At 37.5% G+C, this 27,200-nt stretch overlaps 2 protein-coding genes across 2 annotated transcripts; one reads left to right on the top strand and one right to left on the bottom strand.

Moving 5' to 3' along the window:
* Positions 1-410: 410 nt before the first annotated feature.
* Positions 411-16,426, bottom strand: LOC121969672 (ethylene receptor 2-like). Its single transcript, XM_042519888.1, has 3 exons — positions 16,035-16,426; positions 2,779-4,636; positions 411-1,653 (listed from the first exon to the last, which is right to left on the bottom strand). Exons 2-3 carry the CDS (start codon positions 4,522-4,524, stop codon positions 1,123-1,125), a joined length of 2,277 nt encoding a protein of 758 aa, XP_042375822.1. The 5' UTR covers positions 4,525-4,636; positions 16,035-16,426; the 3' UTR covers positions 411-1,122.
* A 3,216-nt stretch (positions 16,427-19,642) lies between these two features.
* On the top strand, positions 19,643-21,780 carry LOC121972288 (polyamine oxidase 3-like). Its single transcript, XM_042523972.1, has 8 exons — positions 19,643-19,878; positions 19,994-20,103; positions 20,736-20,851; positions 20,985-21,073; positions 21,177-21,290; positions 21,375-21,462; positions 21,546-21,559; positions 21,735-21,780. The coding sequence occupies exons 1-8, from the start codon at positions 19,643-19,645 to the stop codon at positions 21,751-21,753; spliced, it is 786 nt and encodes a 261-aa protein (XP_042379906.1). The 3' UTR covers positions 21,754-21,780.
* The last annotated feature ends 5,420 nt before the right edge of the window (positions 21,781-27,200 follow it).

The raw sequence follows: 27,200 nt of genomic DNA, 5'->3' as shown, positions 1-27,200 counted from the left end.
GATATTAGAACCAAACACGGGCACTATAAATACTTTTATTGCACTACTCTCTTCCATCATATATCAACTTTTAAAAATCCAAATCCTTTAGGTCCATCAATAGATTTCAATCAAAACTCATTGATTGACATAGAAAGTTCTGATTAGACTCATTCCAACTCATAAGAATTTCTATAATGTTCTGAAGTCCAAATATTTTTTTTACTATTTTTAAAAAATCAACACTAAATAGGTACAATATTTAAGTTGTGATATTAATTTTTATACAAATGAAAGAGAAGAGATAAAAGTTTAATTTAATTTAATTTAAGAAAAGAAAGAAAAATTATTACATGAGAGAGAGAGAGTCATAGAGGGGTAAAATAAAAAAGAGATGCATTTTTTTTTGGATGTTCTGGGAAGGCGAGATCTTAATTAAAGTATTTGATAGAAGTGGAATTTATAATGATGAAAATACAGAAATTACAATTATAAAAAAAAATACGAGCATAATAATTACAATAGCTACCAAGAAAATACTTGGTTCCAAGTTTTCACCTCATAATTATCCACATGACCTCGAGTGGTGGTTGGCAAGACCTAGACCATTTGACATTCAGCGTCGACTCAGACATGGAGCTAGATTGTTTGGAATGCTGAATTTGCTGTGGATTTATTGATATTTCTAAGTCGCCAAATCGTGCCCCAAGTCATCAAGCCTGCTCGGAAGGACCTCCAGTGTTGCGGGTTCCATGCTAGGATGTTTCTTCTAAATGTGTGTTTGAATGCTGTGACCCATTTCCATTTGAGACTTCTGAAGATTCCCATATAGCGTAACATGGTGAGATGCAAATCTGCTTGCAAATTAAGAAATGAATGATAAATCCTTGTAGATCTGCAATATCCCCCACAGTTTAGTTGCAATCCTCATACAAATCTGTAAGTTGGACTTTAACAAGTTTACTTCATGTGAGTTCAGAAGTGGTCTGTGTTCAATTCTACTGGTATGATCTACCCTGGTTGAATCAAAAAACCTTAACTGATTCCTGTATACTTGTTTCCAGTGTACAAATACAAAAGGTGGGGCAAATTTGAGAATTGCACAGGAATGGACCTCATTAGTGCCTAGCTGCATTGAAGCCTCTATGAATTGTGGAGGACCCTGTATAATTCATCTCCCAATGACTGTAATGTTACAGGTTTTCTTATCAGGCCGTTCATCCCAGACTGCAGACACTTCTCCCATATATCACCCTCTCTGCTCACAGATAAAGCCACAATCGAAGGCCAAGACCTGCTCCTAAACTTCCTGATTCTTGTCGCTACTTCAAAACCATCCATTTGAGGCATGTGAAGGTCCAATAATATGACTTGATAGGGTGTGACGGCAGCACCAAATGAGCTAAGGCATTGAAGTCCAGAGCTGACAGATGAGACACCGCAACCAAGTTTCTCAAGGAGCTTACGAGTAATAGCCCTATTGGTATCATCACTCTCAGCTAGCAGAACCATGAGACCTTTGAAGTTGGGCGTGGAAGATGTAGAATGCAGCTCAAAAGATCCTCTGCTCTCTGGTACTCGGGTCAACAGTTGCAACTGGAATTGAAGAACCAGTGCTATGCTTTCTGTGATGCCTTGGGAGTTCTTAAATTCCCAGATATTTCCTTGCATCATCTTTAAATGAAAAGAAAGATAAGTGAGTTGTTTAGGATTTAATGTTCCTTATCTTCTTAGAGTTAAGACATGAAATAAAGTTAAAAAGCTAACGTTGATTAGAATATAAGTTCGTTGGAATAGTGAGTCAATTATGCAATTCCCCTAAATGCATGAATTACAAATCAAAACTACAAATAAGGTTCTCCTATCTTTAGGATCACGTTGGCAAACACATGTCCTGCAGCTTTCTGTGTAGAGATGACAATTTCAGTTTCATCCCATGCAAAAGTGTCAATGGCTGCTACTTGTCATTCTACCCTCTCAACCAAAGGCAAGTTATTTTTGGTGAACTAGCATTAAAGATGTAGATCTAATGCAGTAATGCAACTGAAACAATATCTAGAGTAAGAAATCAAGAACTTTAGTGGCTTAGTATCTTCTAACTTCTCTCAATGATATTACGGCATAACTTGATGCATGCTGCTAAGAACATTCCTGGTTATACCCAAGGTATGATGTTGAGACCCAAGATTGACAAAAATTCAGAAAAAGGTAAGATGATGATATATTCTATGGAGTCATAAGAAAACCGTAGGGCCAAATGATTTAACACAGCTGCAAGTAGGTTTGACCTTTCAAATCAAATGTGCAAGGGAATTGGCTGACAAAGCTGCAGACAAGTCTATAATGTGATAAAATGCAAAGAATGAGAAATAAAAACCAGTTATGTAGTTGAAGATAGATAAACAAACAAACAAGTGAATCTTACTAAGTGAGGTTGCCTATATAGATCTTCCTACGCTGTTGGGCTCGATCTCCTACTATATCTTCATCTATACAATAACAATATGCAAAACCCTAAAGTCAACCAGCATAAAACAAAAGCAAATGTAATATATGGATCCCTCAAATTATAGATGATACAACTTCCAAAATTCGTAGTTAGAATGTTTTGAATTTAGACTAGCCCATGCAACCTATAAAGAAGAAACAACACGATAGGTAGTTATATCCATAGCATAATGGGGGTAAAAATATTCTATATCAGTAAAATAATAAGGTTTCCTCTGAATCAAAATCAGAAACAATCTTGCAATAAAGGACTGTAAAATAATAATATGGATGAAAAGATTTAAAAAGTACCTGAACAAGCCTCTTGAACATTCTAAAGCTAAGGCCCATCTCCAAACCGTCAGAATCAGCTATCCGAGCATGTTGAACTGGTGACGAGCTCAATCTTTCAAATTCTAATTTACTTAATCCAATTTCAAACTTCACACAAGAATAACCATCAGAGAAGTTCAATTTCCATGCAGACCCCTGCTCTTCTTTATCTTTGATCCCATCATACCCCATAACTCGGAACATAAGAGACCCTCTTCCATTAATGCACCCATTCAGAACAGTACCAACCATATGCAGTATCACATGAAAAATTCGCTTCTCATCCCCAACAACCTGATCAGGCACTTCATTTTCCATTTGAAATCCAAAACCAAATCCCCGGCTATCACAGAGGCATCTTGCAGCAGTTACAGCTTCCTTGATCATAGAATGCAGGTGGAAAGGTTTCAATACCAAAGACACCTGCTCACTGTTTATTCTAGAAATTTCCATCACATCATTGACCAATGCCGAAACCACGCTGCCACTTTTTGCGATGGTATCAACAATCAATCTTTGTTCAGGACTTAAGTGTTCTTGTTGAATCATGGACAATAAACCCAAGATGGAATAGATGGGTTTTCTCATTCCCTGGCTCATGGCAACTTGAAACTGATTCCTTGCTTCACTTGCCCTTAGAGTGTTCTGTCTCTCCTTAAGCAGATCTCGATTCTGTTGCGCCAACTTCTCACGCATCATTTGTGATTCTTCTAAAAGTGCAGCATGAGAGAGGGCAACAGCAACCTGATCTGCAACCACCTCAATAATCTCTAGTTCCTGATTGCTCCAATCCCTCAAAGTATCCTTGGGGAGGACCAGAATCAGTATTGCATAGCTTGCTTCAACAACTTCTGGGGTTCCACCTTTGAAATTGGATATCTTTAACATTGGCATGCGTATTGCAGCCACTGCTCCAGACTCAACCCTGTCTCCACTACTTGCAGAGCCTAGCACAGAATCACTACTGAGAATCTTCACACCCGTGGTTTCTTTAACTTCTAATATATCTGAATCATCAATAGGGATAGACTGACTGTACAAATCAGAGGTGTTCCTCGACCTTAGCTCATGAGTTAGGTACATCACTTTTTTATTCTCATCTGGCATCCACACTGCACAATTTTGTAGGCCCAATGTCTTTGAAAGCTCAACCATAGTTGTATATAAGATGGTATGCCTGTCCAGAGATTTGCGAATTTCTTGAGTAAGCATTCTTACATGCCAACCAGCCTCTTCCTGCCTCTTCATCAGGCCAACCTCCCTGTCCAATTCCCGGGCTTTTATTCTCAGGAAGTTCTCCCTCACCTTTACTCTCAAAAGCTGAGGGATCAAGGTCAGGAGCGTTATGGCTGTGGCAAATGATACAAGTGCTGTGAAAAATTTGGAAATGGTCAAGCTTAGCATCAAGAGGAATGAATGGGGTTCGTATGTGAACACATTCAACAAGTGTGTCAGTCCACATAACACTATGAAGGCACCAAACTGGATGACAATCCATTTGAAGGGGAAGAGGTTGGAACATGTGGCAAAGTACAATAGTTCAAGTGGAATAGAGAAGTAGGCAGCAGCAATCAATAGATCACTCACTTTCTGACATTGGAAAATGTTCACAACATTCCAGAATCCACCTCCATCACAATGGCATGGTTGGTACCCTATATCAATTGCAGATGCAGACAGTAGCAGGGAAAAGGTCAGAAGGCCATAACACAATGATTTGAACATTTGAGCTAGACCGCTGGGTTCATTTGATATGGATAGGCACTCCGAATATCACAGTAGTAAAACCCAATAATCCAAGTCTTCCAAGAGTCTTCTCAGATTCCTACACTCAAAGCTAAACAAACTCTCTAATTAATGGTGCAAAAATAAAACCAAGGAAACCTAGCGTTACATTGCATTAACAAATGTTGGTGAAAGGGCACGGATCAAATAATCTAACAAAATTTATATAACAACAAATTAGAACAAAATAAGAGTTAAAAATACAAATTTGGATGCATGTAAATGCTTCCCAAGGCAAATTGCTAACCCTCATACATGATAATTGATTAATACAACGACAATCAAGGCTTATCCCACTAGATAAGGTTGGCTAATGATATCTAATTAATGTTGCTCCAAAATACAATTGGCTTGTCAACCTTCCCATAAGCACCATCATGGAGAGGATGATGAAATTCCCTTTGCTGCATAGCAGCAAAATCAAGAGAAATAAAAATTAATAGAGAAATATCTTTTTAAGGTTAGGATTGGTGATCTTAGTGGAGACCAGTCCTCCTTTTGTATAAGCTTTTTCATTACAGTTATGAAATTTAATGATATTACAATATTCATTAAAAATTATTAATTTTTAATTACTGAATTCTTAACTTCGAGGTGCACATTACACCTCCATGTCAAGAACAATCCAATGTCCTTAATTAATTATTATTTATTAAGGGGGTGTTTGGTTGATGGGTTTGGGAATGAGGGAATGGAATGATAATAAAAAATAGTGTTTGGATTGTAGATTTGGGAATGACATTTTGGGAATGATTACTAGATTTATGGGAATCATCAAACTCATATAACTTGATGGGTTTCATTTCCATTCCTATTCTCATTCCACCCTACTATCAAACTCATACCCATAGTCATTTCCATCATTTAACCAAACACCCCCTAAACTTTTCTAACTATTCCCAAACAAACTTTAAAAAATAAATCTAATAAAAAGAAAGAAATTATGATGCTCAATGATACAGCCAATGAGACACAATACAATCATTTAGTACAATAGCTTCCATTTGAAGGAAACCAAGTGAAAAAGCTTGGAGTAGTTCCTCTAACCTAAACATCAGCTTAAATACATATAGTCTAGAAACTTTAGTTGATTAGTTTTCACATTAATGGCATTATGTGAGCATCTAAATATTATCTGTCTTTGGCTGTGGCAGTAAAAGAATACTCACATATAAGAGAGTCCCTACCAAGAATGTGCACATTCACATTCTATGATAATTACCACCTCAGATCTCTTTAGGAGCTATTATTCAAGTTTGCCTATATATGCAGTACTAAATTGTGGCCACAAGCAAGAATGGAAATATTATTTTAAAGTACATTTCTTGGCAAACTAATTAGCTTGTTATTAGCCATTGACCTTTTGTCAATGGATGCCTTGTTACAAAAGTTGGGTTACCATAACTAGACGGCCCATTATAGACTAAACTAGGGTTGTAATTGAGCCGAGCCAAGCTCGAGCTCATGCCAACTCGAGCTCGAGCTCGAGCTCGAGCTCGAGAAAACTACATAGGCTCGACTTGAGCTCGAGCTCGACTTGGAAAAATAAATTAAAAAGCCTGTTCAAGTAGGGATTCGAACCGTACACCTCAAATACACCAAATGACATGCTCTAGCCACAAACTCCTCCTTAACTTATTCTTCATTTTAAAAGTAATAATAATTTTAATTATTAAAATATTAAATTAACCTGGTTTGACAAGGCTTGACGAGAACTCGAGCCAGTGTTAAATGAGCTCGAGCTCGGCTCGAATGTTCAACGAGCTGGCTCGAGCTCCGCTCGAGCTTGGTCAAATTCAAGCTCGAGTTGAGCTTTGACTGAGCCGCTCGTGAGCAGCTCACGAGTGGCTCAGCTCATTTGCACCCCAAGACTAAACCCGCAAGATGAATTTAATAGTTTGTCCTATTTTTGTATTCAATAAGATAATATTTTAATTTTATTTTCACACAACTTATGCTAATCAGCATGGTAATGGATCAAGTTCTTTAGCTTCATAAGTATATAAATAGCATGATAATACAAACTATGTATATTATAAAATGTAGAATTTCAGTATCACTAATATATGCATGCAAAAATAAATAAGATCTTGCATGATTATTTATATATTAGTATCACACTATACATACAACAACAACAACAACAACCAAGCCTTTTCCCACTAGGTGGGGTCGGCTGTATGAATCCTTTTACGCCATTGAGCCCTATCTCCTATTATATCATCATCTATATTTAAATAAATTTTATCTTGTTTTATTGTTGCTAACCAAGTCCTTTTTTGTCGTCCTCTTCCTCGTTTAATATGCATATTTATCATAGTTTCACATCGCCTAACTGGAGCATTTATTGGTCGTCTAAGTACATGTCCATACCATCTTAAACGTGTCTCTCGAAGTTTGTCCTCAATAGATGCAACTCCGACTTTCTCTCTACTGCTCTCATTCCTTATTTTGTCCATCTTCGTATGTCCACACATCCACCTTAACATCCTCATCTCTGCAACTCTCATCTTACGCTCATGTGCTCGAGTCATAGCCTAACATTCAGCTCCATATAACATAGCAGGTCTAACTGCGGTTTTATAGAACTTACCTTTAAGTTTAAGAGATACTTTACGGTCACATAAAACACCCGACGCTCCCCTCCATTTCACCCAGCCTGCTTGTATTCTATGTAAGACATCTCTCTCAATCCCTCCATCATTTTGTAAAAAATGATCCTAAATATTTAAATCTCTCGGTTCCGGGCAACTCGTCCTCTCCTATCTTAACAATTGTTTCATTACTTTTAATATTGCTAAACTTAAATTCCATATATTCTGTCTTTAATCTACTAAGCTTAAAACCTTTCCCTTCTAGTGTTTCCCTCCAAGATTCTAACTTAGCATTTACTCCTTCACATGTCTCATCTACCAAAATAATATCATCTGCAAACAACATGCACCACGGTACTGTGTCTTGAATGTGCGCAGTGAGTTCGTCCATAATTAGTGTAAAAAGATAGGGACTTAGGGTTGATCCTTGATGTAACCCTATCTTTATTGGTAATGCTTCAGTTACTCCGCCTAAAGTCTTTACTCTGGTCGTTATATCCTCATACATATCCTTAATTAGTTCAATATATGTTACGCTAATACCTCTCTTTTCTAAAATTCTCCATATAATTTTTCTTGGGACTCTATCATAAGCTTTTTCTAAGTCAATGAATACCATGTGTAGATCTTGTTTTTGCTCCCGATATTTTTCAATTAATTGTCTAAGGAGATATATAGTTTCTATTGTCGACCTTCCAGGCATGAACCCAAATTGATTTTCTGTCACTGTGGTCTCCTTCCTTAATCTTTTTTCTATTACTTTTTCCCAAAGTTTCATAGTATGACTCATTAGTTTAATACCCCTATAGTTTGCACAATTTTGTATGTCTCCTTTATTCTTATATAAGGGAACTAGGGTACTTATCCTCCATTGCTCAGGCATTCTTTTCGTTTTCAATATCATGTTAAATAATTTTATAAGCCATTCAATACCTTGTTTCCCTAAGCACTTTCATACCTCTATCGGAATATCATCTGGTCCAACGGCTTTTCCATTGTGCATCTCATTTAAAGTTTGTTTTACTTCTGAAGTTTGAATTCTACGATAAAAATTAAAATTTCTATACTCATTTGACTTAATTAAATTACCTAAGTTAAGATGGTCACCTAAACCTTCATTAAAAAGTTGATGAAAATACCTCTTCCACCGCTCTTTTATTTCTCCATCATTTACTAATACCCTATTACATTCATCTTTAATACATTTTATTTGGCTAAGATCTCTTGTTTTCCTTTCTCTCACTTTAGCTATTCTATAAATGTCTCTTTCCCCTTCTTTTGTATCCAATTTTTGATATAAGCGTTCAAAAGTTTCATTTTTTGCTTCACTCACTACTTTCTTAGCTTCTTTTTTGGCTATTGTATATTTTTTTAAATTTTCCTCGTTCTTACAAATATATAATTCCTTATAAGCTATTCGTTTTTCCTTCACTTTCTCTTGTACTTTCTCATTCCACCACCAAGATTCTTTACTTAGTGGTGCATGTCCCTTTGACTCACCGAGTACACTCTTAGATACTATTTTCAACTTTGATATCATCTTATCCCATATTGCATTAGAGTCATCGTATATTTCACCTAACGCTTGTACTTCTACCTTCTCCTTAAATATATTTTGTTTTCCATTTTTTAACTTCCACCACTTAATGAACAACATTATTAGCATATCAGTAACATCTAATGAACATGTTATGATACAATAAACTATAATTTTAAACTGTATCTATTCTTATTTGTTCATGCATGTTTGCATTCAACTAAGAGCAAGCTAAATTGATAAGTGCACCAAATATAAGGTTCGGAATAATTTAAAATAAAATATTACATGCTTAAGATCATAAAATAGTTATCTCACGCAAACATTCCCACCATGGAATTATGTGTAGGGGATCATCTATTCTTAGTTATGTTTTTTTTTTCCAAGTGAGAATAATCCCACATGTTATTTATGCATGTTAGGATGCTGGTAAATTACAATTATTTTCCACCAGAAAAGTTTTATCACAAAACTTAACCGTAACAAATTAGTGTACAAATATATAAATATAATCTAACTGGAGCATATAATCAATGTTTTCTTGGTTTAATTGATAGCATATGCAGGGATTAGAAGATAGGCATCACACAAGGACCTTAGTAAAGCAAATGTTTTCCCATTACGACCTATTAATGGACCAATAGTCACTAAGGCGAATATAATCTTACTTAAAGAGCCTGAAATTTATCACTATTCACAAATTGATGCCCCAACTATCCAAATGAACATTTGAAAAACTCTTAGAAAACACTTTCAAGATTTCTAGCAGTTGCCAGAAATATGAAAGAAAATAAACTTTTTTATATATTGACCTCATAGTCAAAGATATTAGAATTGTATGATTCATAATTATTTTAGGGCAAGAAAGAAAATAAATTAAAAGTTAAATCCAATCTGTCAAAAATAAATTAAAGTGTTAAGAAATTAAGTTGATATATTAGAAATTAAACCATAATTATTACAAAAGAAAAAAGAATGAATTTTATATTATAAGAGAAGTATGACACTTGAAAAAAGTGGAATCTCAAAGTCAACAATGATATAACAACAACAATCAAATCTTAGTCTACTATGTGGGATTGGCTATATAGATCCTACGATGCCATTGAGCTCTATCCTCTACAATATCATCATCTATATTTAAATAAAAAATTTTCTATTTTATCGTTGCTAGCCAAAGGTTTTTTGTCTTTCACTTCCTTATTTAATGTGTATTTATCCAAGTTTCACGTTATCTAACTAGAACATTTATTTATCGTCTAAGTACACGTTTGTATCATCTTAAATGATAATAGTCATGGTGAGCTAGGCACCTCACAATTAATAACAATAAGCCTTGATATAAAAAATGATAATTAAGATGAAATAACTGGTAATTTACAATTCACATCATACAAAAATTATCTTCCATTTGATGGCAATCTTTCATTTAAAAAAAAAGACAATAAATTTACTATTGTTCTCTCTATTTTAATTTTAACATAATAAAATAACCTTTATGCATAGCAATAAATGTAAGATATGAACTTATATCTTATTATGAATTAGCATCATCCTACTCTATCTATACTATTGATGCAATAAGAATAATTCAATTCACTAGAAGGAAAAAATATATAATTAATTGAAAGATTATTCAATAAAAGAAATAATAATCCATTTTATAGAGCGAAAATAAGATCACTTCAGAGTAAACATACAACTCCATTATCCCAAGTTTTCTCATGACATTAGATATTCCTCAAATACGATACAACTTCAAATCAATGGGATGACCGGCTTTAGACCTATATACAACTTCAAATGGACACTTGCCTTTAGTCAATTTATAAAATTATTTTAAGCAAAATTCCCTAATGGCCAAGACTAAATCTCAAATGCTTGATTTTCCCATTTGTAAGGGAAATTAACCCTAGTCGTTAATAAATCAGTGATAGAGATCGATTCTACTCAAATCCAACATTTGAAAAAGGATCATCACTAAAGACAATGAAAAGCCCTTCACAAACCCTTGGTTGTCGAAAATTTCATTAACACTTGTAGTTTCCTAAAATATTTTTCATATTCATATTAGGGAAGCAACCATAGAAGAAAATCATTATCTATGATCCATGACTTCAAGTTGGGTTAAGTATCAGACGAGGTAGGACTCTTGACTCGCATGAAGGGTGATCCCATTAGGCAAGAGGAATAACCAAGAATAAGTGGTCTAAGATAGACTCGACCAAAGAGAGAATTGCTTTTGTATTACATAATGAAGGTTCCATTCATGAATTGTATGGCACTGTTCATTATCTAACCTGTGTTGTGCTAAAAAGGTAATGCTAATTGGAGAACATTACACCTCCACATCAAGGGCAATTCAAGATCCTTATTAATCAATCCTTTTTGAGGTTATTCCAACAGAAATTAGATCTAAAATACCCTGGATTTAGATATATAATCAATGATCTCAATTGACAACAGGTCAATGTGAAGACTAGTTGTAGGACATTCTCAATATCGAACAACTTAATAAATAATCTTGAAAATATAAATGAAAATTCATTAGGGAAGTACACTGGAGAGCCTCAAAATTCTCTTGTTTTACTCTCTGAATTTGGATGCCTAAAACTCATAAAACATCTTTATATGGTAAGTACCTTTTCAAGAGCCCCCTATGAATTGAGTCTCAAGAATAATATCCTTTAATAAAAAAATTGAAATTAAAATTTAGAAATAATAAATACTTTATATTTTGAGTTTCTAAACAAAAACACCAACACAAATATGAGAAAGAAAATTAAACTTCTACCCTTTTCACCAGGAAATTTACATGAACATACTGTAATGATCGAACAAGAGATCAGAACCAGCGAAATTCAATCATTTTTCCCACACGGATCATAAAGAAAATGTTCAAGAGCTAGTAAATGTTAAGAAATTGAAGGAAAAAAACAGAGATAATATCTGAAAATACAAATCTAACAGCAGTAAAGATCTTTTATTCATTAGAATACAATGGAAAATATCTTTTACTCATTATAGAGTTAAAGATATCTTATGACAGGTCTCATATAGTGGGAAAGATCTTTTACTCAATTATAATACAGCAAAAACATCTTTTATTCATTATAACTCAAAGGTATCTTGCAGTGAAAAAAAATCTTTTACTTATTATAGCACCAGGACAGAGATATCTTGCAGCGGGAAAGATTGTTTTGCAGTATTGTAGGATCTTATAATAAATACACATGTCAGTCATTTGGGACCGCAACTTCACATCGTCTAGACAAATATATGTGGTAAAGGATGTTAATTTCATTTTCACTTCTACAGAGATTGTAGAAGCCAAGAATATATTTATAAATAGTAAATTAATTTAATATGGAAAATATGTTGGTGTAGGGAGCACCATATAATCGAAACTAAGTTTTAATATTGTCAAAGGCTCAAAGTTAAGGTATGTTGTGATCTAATGGACTTACTAAATGTGCAAGTAGGTCAATCAACTGGAAGTCCTAGTAGGTCAGTTAGATCAGATACTAGGCAAAGGTGGAAGACTTGACAGATCAAGGACACCAAGCAGGAAAGTCTATATGGGTCAATGGATTGGACATCTAGAAAGACAATGGGTCAGCAAGGATCGGACATTGGAGGAAGTCCTGGTGGTAAGAGGATCAGATGCTAAGCAAAAAATGTAAACAAGTCTAGATGACCGAATGTCTGATATCATGTAAACTCCCGTAAGTGGAGAGGGTGAGGATGAGTTTTCGTTGAGGGAAGCATCAGCCTGACCTAGAGTTTCATGGGAAATCCAAAGTCGAGACTAGACAGTTGTAAAACTATCATATTTAATATTTTACTATTATTTTAACTTTGTAGTGCAGGACCTGATTTCAGGAGGGCGACCAGACTAGTTTCAAGCTATTGGAGCTCCAGGCACCCGGATAAGGTGCAAACGCTAGGAAGGTGGTTGGCATCCAGGCCCTCGGAAAGGCTTGATATCATGTAAACTCTCCTAAGTGGAGAGGGTGAGGACGAGTTCCCGTTGAGGGAAGCGTCAACCTGACCTAGAGTTTCATGGTAAATCCAAAGTCGAGACTAGACAGTTGCAAAACTATCATCTTTAATATTTTACTATTGTTCTAACTTTGTGGTGCAGGGACTCGAAATCAGGAGGGTGACTAGACCAGTTTCAAGCAGCCGGAGCTCCAAGCGCCCGGATAAGGTGCAGGCGCCAAGAAGGTGATCGACATCCAGGCCCAGAAAGGCTTCAGGCGCTCGGATTAGGATAAGTTGCAACGGAATCAGTCAACATCCAGACACCCGAAAAGGTTCCAGGCACCCACACAAAGATAAATCAAGACTGAAGAAGTCGAATAAAGCTTCGTTGGGAAAATGCCACATTAGCGGTCTAGGTACCCAGAAGGGGTCCAAGCACCCGAGATGGATAAATCGCGATGGAGTTGGATCGATGAGTTGAGCTAGGTGCCCGAGGCTGGTCCAAGCACCCGAAAAGACTATAAAAAGGTTGCAAACAAAAGCTTCAATACACCCTTCCGATCCTCTTATATTCTCATCTTGCTCCGAAAATCTGACGCAACGTCGACATGCTGCTCCAACATTGTGCTCGAGCTCTAAATCTCGATCGGTATTCAAACTGTTTTCTTTGTTTCATCTTTTCATACTTGTTTTTTAATAGGAACGGTAAACATATTACCGTTCCTTATCTTTTGTAAAGGCGAACCTCCTTCTCTTTTGAGAAAGAGCATACTAGGGGTTTATCCATCGGAAGCAATCAAAGACTGTGAGCCTTGGATTAGCAGCCACCAGCTGTGAATTAAGTAAAAAGAAAAGACGTCTTTGTGATTGTGTTTATTTAGCTGCTATCTCTTAAACTAAAAAGATATGAGTTTTCAAAAAATATGAAAAAGTGACACATATTATTCAACACTCCACCCCAATTAATGTCGTTTGAAGTTGCCTAGTCATATTCACACTGCCGATATTTTCAATGTGAAGCATTTGATTCCGTTCCATAGTGATTCTTCTAATGATGATGTGGATAGCAATTTGAGGGTGAATTTACTCTACCCTGGGGAGAATGATGTGGAGCAACAAAGCTTGGAGTTTTGGGACCATTTTGATCGGTGGTCTCAAGCAGATAAACTTTTACTTGCCATAACTTTTGACTGGTATCAAAACAAGACTTTGTATGCGCCAAATCAAACCTTGTTTAGAGATCTACTATTGGTTATCAGGTGGAAGTCATAACAGCATAGTCTCAAGCCAAAAAAAATGTCATTTAAGGCCTTTTCAGAGCCTCAGAACATTTTTGTCATTGTTTTGGAATTGTATTCATCGTTTGCGTCTTTAGGTTTTTGGAGACTATTTAAACTATTTGTTTAGTTGTTTTTGGACAGTTGTTGATCAATATTAGTTTTCAACCGCAGCTTTCTCTATCGAGAAGGACAAGTTTTTCTTTCCTACTTCTTGCTATTCTGTTGAATCAAAGGTTGTAAAAGATTATTTCTGATATTTGCAGTCGAATCATCAATAGCTCGTGTTGCATGAGATTCCTACATTGGATTACTTTTGTTTACAATGTGCATCTACATTAATTTCATAACATTTATTAACAAGTGAAATTTGCAAGTTTTCTCATGACATTAGATATCTCTCGGATACAATTAGAAATGCTCTAAAGCATTCAAAAAGGTGGATGGTGATAGGTAAGAAACTAGTTGATAACGAGACCAATTCAATGGGATGACCGACTTTAGACCTATATACAACTTCAAATGGGCACTTGCCTTTAGATCAATTTATAAAATTATTATAAGCAAAATTCCGCAATGGCCAAGACTAAATCTCAAATGCCTGATTTTCCCATTTGTAAGGGAAATTAACCCTAGTCATTAATTAATTCAACATTTGTAAGGGAGATCAATTCTACTCAAATACAACATTTGAAAAAGGATCATAACTAAAGACATAATGAAAACTCCACAAACCCTTGGTTGTCGAGTATCTTGCTAATACTGGTAGTTTCCTAAAATATTTTTCTTCATTTTTTTTTTTTTTGCAACAAACTGATCCATTACCATTTTTATGGAAAAGAGCATCATAGTAAGAGGGGGACCAAACCTGACCTCCTACTACAATTTTACAAAAGCATCAGAGATTTACAAGTATCTAACAACCCCAAAACATGAGCATCACCAGAAATTTTCATCCAAACAGAATCACATTGTTCTTATTCATATTAGGGCAGCAACCGTAGAAGAAAATCATTAACTATGATCCATGACTTTAAGGTGGGTTCAGTATCAGACGAGGCAGGACTCTTGCCTCGAATGAAGTGTGATCCCATTAGGTTAGAGGAATAACCAAGAACAAGTGGTTTAAGATAGACTCGACCAAAGAGAAAATTGCTTTTGTATTACATAATGAAGATTCCATCCATGAATTGTAGGGCACTGTTCATTATCTAACCTGTGTTGTGCTAAAAAGGTAATGCTAATTGGAGAACATTCCACCTCCACATCAAGGGCAATTCATGGTCCTTATTAATCAACAATCCTTTTTGACGTGATTCCAACAGAAATTAGATCTAAAATACCCTGGATTTAGATATAGAATCAATGATCTCAATTGCCAACAGATCAATGTAAAGACTAGTTGTAGGTCATTCTCAATATTGAACTTAATAAATAACCTTGAAAATATAGATGAAAACTCATTAAGGAAGTACACTGGAGACCCTCAAAATTCTCTTGCTTTGCTCTCTGAATTTGGATGCTAAAAAACTCGTAAAATATCTTTATATAGTAAGTACCTTTTCAAGCACCCCTATGAATTGAGTCTCAAGAATAATATCCTTTAATAAAAAAAATTGAAATTAAAATTTAAAAATATTAAATACTTTTTATTTTGAGTTTCTAAACAAAAACACCGACGCTAATGTGTGAAAGAAAATTAAACTTCTACCCTTTCCACCGGGAAAATTACAAGAACATACTGTGATGATCGAACAAGAGATTAGGGAGAACCAGCGAAATTCAATCATTTTTCCCACACGGATCATAAAGAAAATGTTCAAGAGCTAGTAAATGCTAATAAATCGGGGGAAAAAAGAAATAATATCTGAAAATACAAATCTAACAGGCATGCCCTCTCTCTCTCAAAAATAATAATAATAATAATTATAATAATAATAATAATTATTATTATTATTATTATTATTATTGAAAAAGAAAGAAAAGATTCTAAATCAGAAAACACCTATCAAATCAGAGAAAAGTATTTTAAGGATCTACTTCCTAAAAACTCCTTACCTTCTCCCATCCTAATTCAGTCCTCGGGGTGGAAGAGATCCGACATGAACCAACAGTTCCAAGCCAAAAGAAAGACTCCACCGGCCAGAAAGGCGGCAACCCCGATTAGCAGCAAGCGAGATAGTAGTACGCCACTTCCAAGACTACCATCACGAATCCTCCGCCCCTCCCAAGATGGGCCGCGGAGATTCCTTCACAGCATCATCACAGCCAGAAGCGGCGGCTCCCAGGGAAGGGAAATCGTCACCTCCGCTTAAAACCCGCCGACGCCATACCCTCTAATATCTCAGCCAGCATTCCCATGGCTCGATGCGCCGGCGAAGAGCAACGGGAAGAAGGAAAGCGGGGAAGGAGGAGGGAGTCCGAGTAAGAAGAATAGACAAGGGACCCTTTCGCTGCTCACCCCCTTCACTTTATACCCTTTTTCCACCCTCACTAGAGGCCGCGTTCCGGAGATCCACAGCTAAAGATACGCCACGTGTTTCAAGCGAACGGCCACGATTCGTGAGACAACTCCTGTGCGGGAGACAATTCCATATTCCGTCTCGCCGCTCGCCGTATAAGTAAATTCAATTAAAATAACGTAAAGCAATTGACTACGGAAATTTCTATTTATTTTCAATTTTATCCTCCCATTATTTACTATATTGTATTCAAAAAATAACATCGTGTTAACTTTTGATAAATGCATCTTCCTTCGCCGATCAATCTAAAACGGACGTAATAATTGGTCAAACCGAAATGTTCAAAGATTAATTTATGGAAAAAGTATTGGAAAATTGTATCGTACCCCAATTTGTCTTATTTCCCCTTTTAAGCAGGAAATAAATAGGGCGGTTTAATGCCCCAAACTTGTAATTTTATATTCAGGTGAGGCGAACATGGACGCCCCCTCGGGCCGCCCCCGGCCCCACCATCGCTGCAATTTTCCACGGAGGACGCCTCCGGTTTTCATTATCCTTTTTTACGGTCGGGGACTCCGCAGCTAGCCGTGTTGGAAACAATGTTTTGAAAATTAGATTCGTCATTGAGGCGGTGCGATGGTGGAATCGAGATTTTTAAAATTTTATCGGTTAAATTGATGATTCAACTGTTATATATATAAATCATGTTTCAATAATTATAAATCATGTTTCACCCTGATTAAACTTGCGATTTTAATCAATTTCGAACAGTTTTCATCGATTTTAAGTAATTTTGACTGATTTTAAACCGTTTTGACCGGTTTCAATGGTTTTAACCGATTTTAACAGATTTTTTTTATATTTTTTAACTTTAATCGTGAACCGGACCGGATGAAGGACCGGTTTGCGGTTCAACCAGTCGGACCGGCCGGTCCGGTCCGATTTTCTCAACACTGGTTGAAATTAAAAGAGTGGCTGACGTGGCGCACGAGTTCGGTAAGGTCAGTTCGTCTTCGAACTAATCTGTTTATGATTTTGATTTTCAAAGATACAGAAAACAAGGGACTTTAAAAATCTTGGAATTCCAAGCAAAAATGTCTTTAAGCTGAGATTTTCTTATAATCTTAGATCCTCGTACAAAAGCCGATTTGACGAGAACAGTATGTGAAAATGTGATTGTTTTGACTTGTGTTCTTGCAGCTTTTGGTGGGGAAGATAAAGACTTTTATGGCATGTGTAGACATAATGTGGTCCTTTACTGAGGTGTGTGCGCGCCTGTATAGATGTATATGAAAAGCTCAAGATATTAAACTTGTGCATCCATAACTTATGGGTAGATTTCTAAGTTGAATGTTCAACTAAGGCTACATATTTTGTTAAAGCAAGCACACTGACGGTGGAGATGTGATTATATGCCTAATATTCCTAGGTCAATTAGAATTTAACATGAATCATTATTTAATCCATCATCTCCTTCTCTCAATAATTGTTTAATGACAGGATTTTTGATACACCAACGAAGACTTATTCCATTCTTTTGTGGAAAGAAGTGATTTGCAATGCCACCAATCCAACTCTTGACCCATTAACTACCTTTAGAAGTCTACCCAGGTCAACAAAGTTTGGGTTCTTGTCCCCCTAAAACAAGTGACTAGATGTTGATCGATCCTAATAAAATAGAGGAGTACAGGGGTGAATAGTAGTTGTATATATCTACTCTTGCTCTCAATAATAAGATCACATAAATAATTAATAGTGTAAATAAAATATAAACGCAATCAAACTTATAAGATCTAAACTTTAAAATCGCAAACTCATTGATTTGACATGGTTTGACGGTCCTCAAACTCTTAGTCCATGACCTATGATCCATTGGTGAATTATTCTGGAAAATTATTATTTTTCTCTTTTTCAATCAAGAAATAGAGAAGCCTCTTAGGATCACAAAAGTACAAGAGACTCCAACGAATTCCCTTTTATAGTCTTTAATCCTCCAATGTATCTTATTATCTATCGTCCAATAATTGTTATCAGTCAACTAGTCCTCATGATCCAATCATTATCATGCAACAATTCCTCCTTTTTGCTTTTCACATTGGGCAACAATAGACTAGTCATTTATCATCAGTCAATTGTTCAATCAACTTAGCAACAAATAGGACCATTTTATTCTTTGGTTTATCAAACCCAATTGATTGTCCTAGACGATTGTTCCTCTAGTCGATTGAAATCTATAGCCATCAATTTCTCTAATCATAAACTCCAATTTATCACAACTTTAAAGTATTGGTTCACAATCGGCTACCTATTTTATTAGCCGACTCATCCACCAATCGACTGGATTCCAAAGGCAATCACCAATTGATTGGTAAACCTCAAATCCACTTGGGGGTATTTGGTCTTTCCAATCAGATATTAATGATTGTCCATCACGAGTCGACTATTAATCCTAATTATAACTACCTCTGAGGTAGAGTAAGGACATGTTGGATTCTACTCTTATCTCCCATGAGGTACAAATCACTTAACACTCAAGCTCACTAGAGGCTTACTCTTACAATTTGACTTCACCTCCCTCGCTCATTTCTTGTCAACACTACAAGAAAAACGTCATTCAACAACACTCAAACGACAACGGTTTTATACCTAACCGTTGTCTTTTTGCCTTTTAACAACGGTTTTAACCAAAACCGTTGTCTTTTAGCAATTTTTTTGGCCTACGACAACGGTTTTTAAAAACCGTTGTCTATTTATGTTTTTTTAAAACTACGACAACGGTTTTTAAATGTTACAACAACAGTTTTTGAAAACTGTTGTCTATGTGCGTTTTTTTTTGGGATTAAGACAACAGTTTTTAAAAGCGGTTGTCTATTAAGTGATGTTGAATACTGATGTTTTTTTTCCTTCGCCGTTTGTTTCCCCTTCGCCAATTTTTGCCCCGCTTGTTTTCTTTCCCTCCCTCCGAAAGTTTTTTGCTGCCGCATTCCACCCTTTTATCTTCTCAATCCGTCCCTCTTTTCTCTTTTCTCACAATCTCTCGCTCACCGGAGCCGCGCAGGAGTAGCAGCAGTCCACGAGTCCATTAAGGACGCCCTCACTGGCAAGACCTCCGACATGAAATCCACTAACAGTAAGTGTCCTCTACTTCTTCCTCCTGCATCTTCTCGTCGAAAACCCTAGATGCTCCACTGCCTTCCATCCTAGATGGGCCTCAGGTTCGCTTCTGCCATATGCGTCGCTGCCGCCTCAACTAAAAGGCCTCTCTATCATGCACTCTTCAACATGCGACTCAGTGATCAAACACAAACCCTAATGAAAACGAACCTGCGATGGAGGAAGAGATCTCTGCTGCTCTTGGACAAACTTCTTCTCCGCGTACTCGCCACTGTCACTGACACCCTTCGCCTCCCCGCCTCCCTCATTTTCAAATCATTTGAGGGGTTTTGTTCCTTACATATTTGTTATGCTTGTTTCTGCCCAAATAGAGTCCTTTTTGTGACCTATTTCTGCGTAAGTTTTTAGTCACAAAATCTTCAATTTTTTTACTAATTTCAGGTCGATTCTTAGGGCTTCCAGTCGTGAGATGTTGGTGTTCAAGCTTAGTAGAATTTTGAATCTACTCATCCCTTTTTCAATGATTTCCAGCATCAATTTGGATTTTTCTAGTGAGTATAGCCTCCTACTCTATTCCAGCTTTCGGTATATCAAGTTTAAAGATTTTTAAGAGCTCGATTTCAACCTCTAGTGTGAAATTGCAGATGGGTTAGGTATACAGGCTGCCAAAATGGGAATTTTACCTACTTCGATTTAAATCTATTCACTGCAATGTTTTAGCTCATGATCAAAGTAAACTTAAAGGATTAATCCAGAGCCTATGGGAACTTTCTGAATTCATTTTATTTAAGGTATTCTTTCCTTTAATGGTCATCCCTTTAGTTTTCTTTGTATCAGTATATTGTTATGTTACATATCTTTTTTTTGTGGGAATACTGAAGCTAGTTACATGATTATCTGTCATAATTGCAAATAAAACTAAATTTTTATGTTTGGGGTATTTTCTGTTGTCAGTCTTATTATTGGGGTACTTTCTGAATTATTTTTAGAGTTCAACCATGTGGAAGGAAAATGCATTTGGTAAATATATATACAACACGACAGAATATGTTGCTTGTTCTTGTGTTGGATTTATTATTAATTATGTTTTTTTTCATGGTGTTAAAATATATTCTAGTTTGCATTTTGCTGCTTCACATCAACATATATATCTATATATATATTGACTTAAATTTTCTTGCAGCATCATTCTATCAGAAGACTGAAGCAAGGCAACCTCGCTCTCCTTCTGCCATTGTCATTGGTGGTGGATTTGCAGGGATTGCAGCTGCTCATGCACTGAAAAATGCAGCTTTTCAGGTGTTATGTCGATATAAATTAACAGTTTTTTCAGTTGCCTTTACATATTAGATTCTAAGTTCTGATATGAATGCAGTGTGTGAAGTGGCTGGGTAAATTTGTATCACATGGAAGTTTATTTTTTATTCCTTAGGTTGTGCTTTTAGAATCTCGGGATAGAATTGGTGGTCGAGTTCACACTAACTACTCATTTGGTTTTCCTGTTGACATGGGAGCAGCCTGGTATGCTTCTTTTTTTTGTGTTTTTGTTTTCATTCCTTCTGAAGAGGATTGTGGCCAGCCTTCAAAATTTCAGTGACTAGAAGTTTTAATTTGGACACTTCAGGTTGCATGGTGTCTGCAACGAGAATCCATTGGCATCTTGGATTGGAAGACTTGGTCTACCAATTTATCGAACTTCTGGTGACAATTCTGTCTTGTATGATCATGACTTGGAGAGGTAATGGTTAATTGAATAATTAACAGATATCACTGATCATGGAGACTATAATCTTATGGAGACAAATTTACTTCTATTTTTCAGCTACGCACTCTTTGATGGTGATGGACATCAAGTGCCTCAAGATCTAGTGGAAAAAGTTGGTAAGGTGTTTGAAACCATTCTGGAAGAGGCAAGTTCTTTATTAACCTTATATCTGCAGTGCTGATAACTTGGAAATATTTCTCTTGTGAAATGACTGTTCAACGTTTACAGGCTAACAAACTCAGGTATGAAACAAATGAAGACATGTCTATAGCACAGGCTATTAAGCTAGTCATGGAGAGGCATTCAATATGATGCATTATTAATGAATTAAGTCTACTTTATGAGATTTCAGATTTTTTTATTATTCATAGGCATTTAGTTTAGATCAAGTGACATTTCTTTATCTTCTTCTTACAGGTGGAGTTTGAAGGATTAGGAGAATTAAGAAGCAAGGATGAAGAAGATGAAGGATTAGGAGAATTAAGAAGCAAGGATGAAGAAGATGAAGGCATTTAGTTTATCTTCTTTCTTTATCTACTTGGTCCACTTCGATCCAAGTACGATGCAAACATGGCAAGGATGAAGAAGATGAAGGATTAGGAGAATTAAGAAGCAGTGTTTTGTTACTCTTCTAGTGTTGTACATGGTAAAAGTAGTTCAAATGATCCAACTCTTCAAAACTGGATATCAAGATTAGGATGTTGTGTTACTCTTCTAGGATTAGGTTGTTGTGTTGTTCTACCTTTGTTTTAATAGTGTCGTTGTCATTTTGTTGGCTGCTTTTGAAATTTCTTCGGAATGTTGTAAATATTATTTTCGAATGTTAGAAAATTATATGTTAAATTTTATTTACAAATTTAGTATTTTGAATGATTTATAATACTAGAAAATTGTATAATAAATTTTAATATTTTTTTTATTTTTTATCAAAAAAAGACAACGGTTTTTCACTGTTGTCGTAAATAGTTTAAAACTGTTGTTGAAGACCCTGTTATTAAAGGTAGACGCTCAAAGACAACGGTGAAAAACTGTTGTCTTTGAAGGAAAAGACAACAGTTTTTCACCGTTGTAAAAACTGTTGTCTTTGTCTTCAAAGACAACGGTTAAAAATTATTGTCTTTGAGCACCCCCTTTAACAACACATCCTTTACAACAGTCCAAAAGGGGCTACGACAACGGTGAAAAACCGTTGTTGTAAGACTTTTTTCTTGTAGTGCAAGTCACTCAGTCTTTTCGATGTGCACGAGCCCACAACTCTTCCACATGTCATCCTTCACCCCTTTTCATTTATGGAGCCCACCTCCATCAATTATTGTCCTCACTGTCTCAATGATCCTTGTCCCATGATCCCTCTTGTACAATCTTCTTCAATCTCTATCATCTCAAGTCATAGCAACTAGCCTAGAAGCACTAGATCAATCTTCCAAACTTCTCCAACATCACCTCTATTAGTGTCACCTCTAAGAGTCAATCATGAAATAATTGATATGGTACTTTTTAATCATATTTTAATAATAGGCAACATTTTATATTTATTATATAATTACTTTATATTTATGTAACACCACAAAAATAATCAGTTTTAGCGACCGAATATTCGGTCGCTAAACGGTCGCTAATACTATCACGCCCCGGAGGAGTCCCTGTCCGAAGAAATTTCGACAGCATCTCCCCTGTACGGCGGACAATCTAAAACTTTCTACATATCCATATACCTCAGCCACATGCGGCAGGAATAATAACAGTAAATAAACAATCACTCACGCAGTTTAATAGTAGACAAACAGAGCAATAATAAGATGACTCGAAAACAATCCTACTCCACTACACCCATAAAGCACAAATCCAACAAACTCACCTCTTCTGCCGTCCAGGCAGGTATGTAGTAAAACATATCGAATAAAAATCCATCGACAAATACAATCCATACATTATCCAAGTATCAAAATAAACCAATTCTAACAGCATCAACCTGAAAAAAAATAACAACAATGGAGGCGGGGTGAGTCCAACACTCAGCAGGTATACTGATATGCAAAGTAGAGAAATAACATCTAGCACTAATCATGCGTACAGTCTCCTGATATAAAAGGATGAAATGCAACTGAAGTAAACAGGAGAAAAACTGTACTAACCAGGACATGGGTATAAGGACAAACAGTCCGAGTGGCATAGAAATCCTGTATGCATGTCAAACATAGGCGTCCAAACAATATACAACATATAAATGCAGCAAGCACAAACACAAGCAATAAATGCATCATGCATATGATGCCAATGATGTGTCCTGGTCACCCCTGATGCCAGTCGATCATCTCACACACAATAGTGAGGCCGAGTGGGTAGGGCTGTGACAACCGTGCACTCTGTCGTCACTGCTCCTGATGAGTGACCGAGTGGACGGGATGCTGTCGGAGTACACCTATCCTCCTACCCCAAATCATAAATGGGGGAGCGCAATGCTCTCAACTCCTGGTACACGATGACGGGGAGAAATCCCTACCGGCTAACACGTTGCATCACGCTACCCATGATCGGACCAACGGAGCCAAACAAAGTCCCTGCTGCAACACACACTACCTGAATCGACCACTAACCCATGAGTGGTGGTGTGTGCAGATCCATGTAACTGGCGATGTGCTCAACAATAATGGAGCGGACTATCGCACAGCATGCAATTATGCAAATGGTGCATAGCACTAACCACAAAATATCCTGAGCTAATCCATATATATATAAAAGTGCACCATAGGTTAACGAATCAAATCAAAGGTACACTAAAGGTATAAAACCTAGGTCCTGAACATGGTGAAGCATGGTGTATCACTACCCCTATAAGCATGTATCAACAAGTAAGGAATACATGAGATGCAAAACAAGAAATCAACCAATCATGTAACAGGTATCGGGTAGTGATTAACCAAAACAAATAAGAGAACATAATTATTGCTACTTGTTAAATTCACTACTATGCATATCAAAGACATAAAGTCAAAAGTACCCGCCTCCAATAAGAATGTCCAAATCCGACATCGAGATACTCGTCTCGCGTCAAAGTCCTATATCCAATAGATATACGATTATTTAGCTAAATTCCTATAAATAGATAAATAAATTTTTTAACCCTAAATTAGGGCAAAACCTTAATTTCAAAAACACATAAACTCAATCAACATACACATGATCGTCTAACCAAATCCTCCAATTTGGAACATATTCTACAACAAGTATTCAAATACGCCTAATCCTTACCCTAATTCACAGATCTCTGCTATTGATCCGCAGCCAAAGAGGTGCTACCAGAACCAAGATCAATCCACAACAAAGCAAGCCCTTCAGGAAACCTTCCCCACTGCTCGGATCAGATTGAGACACAAATCACAAATCAAAAATCCTAATTACATAACAAAATTTCTTACCTCCCAGATCACAGTTAGGGCAAAAGGTGGCGTCGCTGTGATACTTAGAGGGTGCTAGGGCACCTGGTGCGCCGGCTGCCGGCGCTAGGAAATAGCAAGGACAGCAACCAAAAATGGTCGCTAGAGAGATCAAACCGTAGCAGTCGGCTTCAAGCAAAGAACAAGGTGGCGGTCAGCGCACAAGGGTGACAGTGGTCGGCAGTGATGCTACTCGGCGCTAGAGAGTGGCTCGGCTTCACAGAGGAGGCGACCGTCGGCACTTCTCCGGGCGGCGTCGGCTGTGGTGGCGGCGCGAGGTGGCTAGGGCAGAGGCGTCGGTGTGGGCGCTAGGGTCGGTGATCCGCGTCGGTTGGCGGCAATGGAGATGGGCGTCGTGAGGAAGGGGAAAGATCCGGCGCAGAGGAAATAAGGCACGTCGTCGGGGCTTAGGGGAAAGAAATAAAAGAAAAGGAAGAAGAAACCGCCCGCGGCGGTGGTTAGGGCAAAGGAGGAGTCAGCCGCGGCGTCGAGCACGCGGGTGAGGAGGCGGAAGAAAATAGGAAAAAGAAATAAAAAACTAAATAAGAAAACGTAAAAGAATTTTAGAAATTAAACTTTCCCTCACTTAAATGGGTAGCCTAAACAGGCTTTCCCGGAACCCAAATTTTATCCCCGTTAACTCGTCCATACGAGCTCCGAAAAATTTCTGAAAAATTTCCAAAAATTATGAAAAATTCCCTATTAAATATTCGCCTATTTTCGGTATTTTACATTCTCCTCCACTAATAAAAATTTGGCCCCCAAATTTCGTTATCTACCATCAGCAAGTACTAACAACAAATAGAAAATATGAATGTTGAACGGTATATTAAATCACATACCTCAAGTGAAAAGATGAGGATATCGAGTTAGGATAGTATCCTCGAGCTCCCATGTAACCTCCTCGTCCGAATGATGCTGCCATCCGACTTTAACTAGCCGGATAGTCTTGTTCCGCAACTGACGCTCTTTCCGGTCGAGAATCCGTACCGGAACCTCCTCATAAGTAATGTCAGGCTGAACTGGAACTGGGATATCTGCCAGCACATGTGTCGGGTCAGGTACGTATCTCCTCAGCATCGATACGTGGAATACATCGTGAACACCTGACAGGGACGGTGGTAGTGTCAGTCGGTAAGCTACCGCTCAGATCCTCTCCAAGATCTCGAAAGGGCCAATGTACCGCGAAGCTAACTTACCTTTGAGGCCAAATCTCTTCACCCCTTTCATGGGTGAAACTCGCAGAAATACATGGTCGCCAACAGAGAACTCTAGTGGTCTGCGTCTCCGATCAGCATAACTCTTCTGGCGGTCCTGCGCCTTTGACATCCTCCGTCTGATACTACGGACCAACTCTGCATCATGCTGAACTCTATGAGGTCCCAACAACTGGGCCTCTCCAACCTCATCCCAGAGGACGGGTGTCCGACAAGGTTTACCATACAACGCCTCAAACAGTGCCATCTGGATAGCCGAATGAAAGCTGTTGTTGTAAGCAAACTCTACCAACGGCAGATGGTCCTCCCAACTGCCTCCGAAATCCATAACACATGACCTCAGTAGGTCCTCTAAAGTTTGAATGGTCCGCTCTGACTGTCCATCTGTCTGTGGATGGAAAGCTGTACTGAAACGGAGCTGTGTGCCCAAGGCCTGCTGCAGACTCTGCCAGAAACGAGACGTGAACCATGGATCTCTATCCAAAATGATACTCAACGGAGCACCATGTAGTCTGATAATCTCCTGACAATACAGACCTGCCAATCGATCCAGGGGATCAGTCCTCCGAATCGCTAAGAAATGCCCAGATTTGGTTAATCGATCAACGATTACCCAAATCGCGTCATGACCTTGTCGTGTCCTCGGCAAACCCACCACAAAATCCATGGTAATGTGATCCCACTTCCACTCATGAATAGGAATCCGCTGAAGTAATCCTGCAGGTCTCTGGTGCTCAGCCTTCACCTGCTGACAAACAAGACATTTAGCTACGAAATCCGCGATGTCTTTCTTTATGCCGTTCCACCAGTAGGAATGCCTCAAGTCTCGATACATACGGGTCCCGCCTGGGTGGATCGTAAATCGAGAGCGATGGGCCTCCTGAAGTAGCTCCTGTAAGACCGGAGACTGAGGTACGCACAATCTGCCTCGGAAGTATATAATACCCTCCTCGTCTCGTGTAAACTCTGTCTACTACCCGGAAGCTATCTGACTGCTAATGAACTGCAAATACTGATCACCAGCCTGGGCCTCTCGGATCCTCATCCTGATCGACGACTGAGCAACCATGGTAACCAGAATACCCTGCCCTGTCGGTCCAGATCTAACTCAGAGAAACCCTGAACCAAGTCTGTAACTGAAACTCAGTGGCAAGCCAAAGTCCCTCTGGACTTCCTGCTGAATGCATCTGCAACCACATTACCTTTCCCCGGGTGGTAGCTAATGGTAC

This window comes from Zingiber officinale, chromosome 4A (genome assembly GCF_018446385.1).
Source record: "Zingiber officinale cultivar Zhangliang chromosome 4A, Zo_v1.1, whole genome shotgun sequence".
Taxonomy (NCBI): domain Eukaryota; kingdom Viridiplantae; phylum Streptophyta; class Magnoliopsida; order Zingiberales; family Zingiberaceae; genus Zingiber; species Zingiber officinale.
This window is presented reverse-complemented; position numbering and strand designations above follow the sequence as displayed.

Bases quoted from the DNA above. Each gene is read 5' to 3' on its own strand.
- LOC121969672 (XM_042519888.1), bottom strand. From the start codon at position 4,524: ATGTTCAAATCATTGTGTTATGGCCTTCTGACCTTTTCCCTGCTACTG. The intron at 1,654-2,778 runs GTACTTTTTAAA...TTTCATTTAAAG, and splicing joins TGTTCAAGAGGCTTGTTCAG to ATGATGCAAGGAAATATCTG.
- LOC121972288 (XM_042523972.1), top strand. From the start codon at position 19,643: ATGGGCCTCAGGTTCGCTTCTGCCATATGCGTCGCTGCCGCCTCAACT. The intron at 19,879-19,993 runs GTTTTGTTCCTT...TACTAATTTCAG, and splicing joins ATTTTCAAATCATTTGAGGG to GTCGATTCTTAGGGCTTCCA. The intron at 20,104-20,735 runs GTGAGTATAGCC...ATTTTCTTGCAG, and splicing joins CATCAATTTGGATTTTTCTA to CATCATTCTATCAGAAGACT.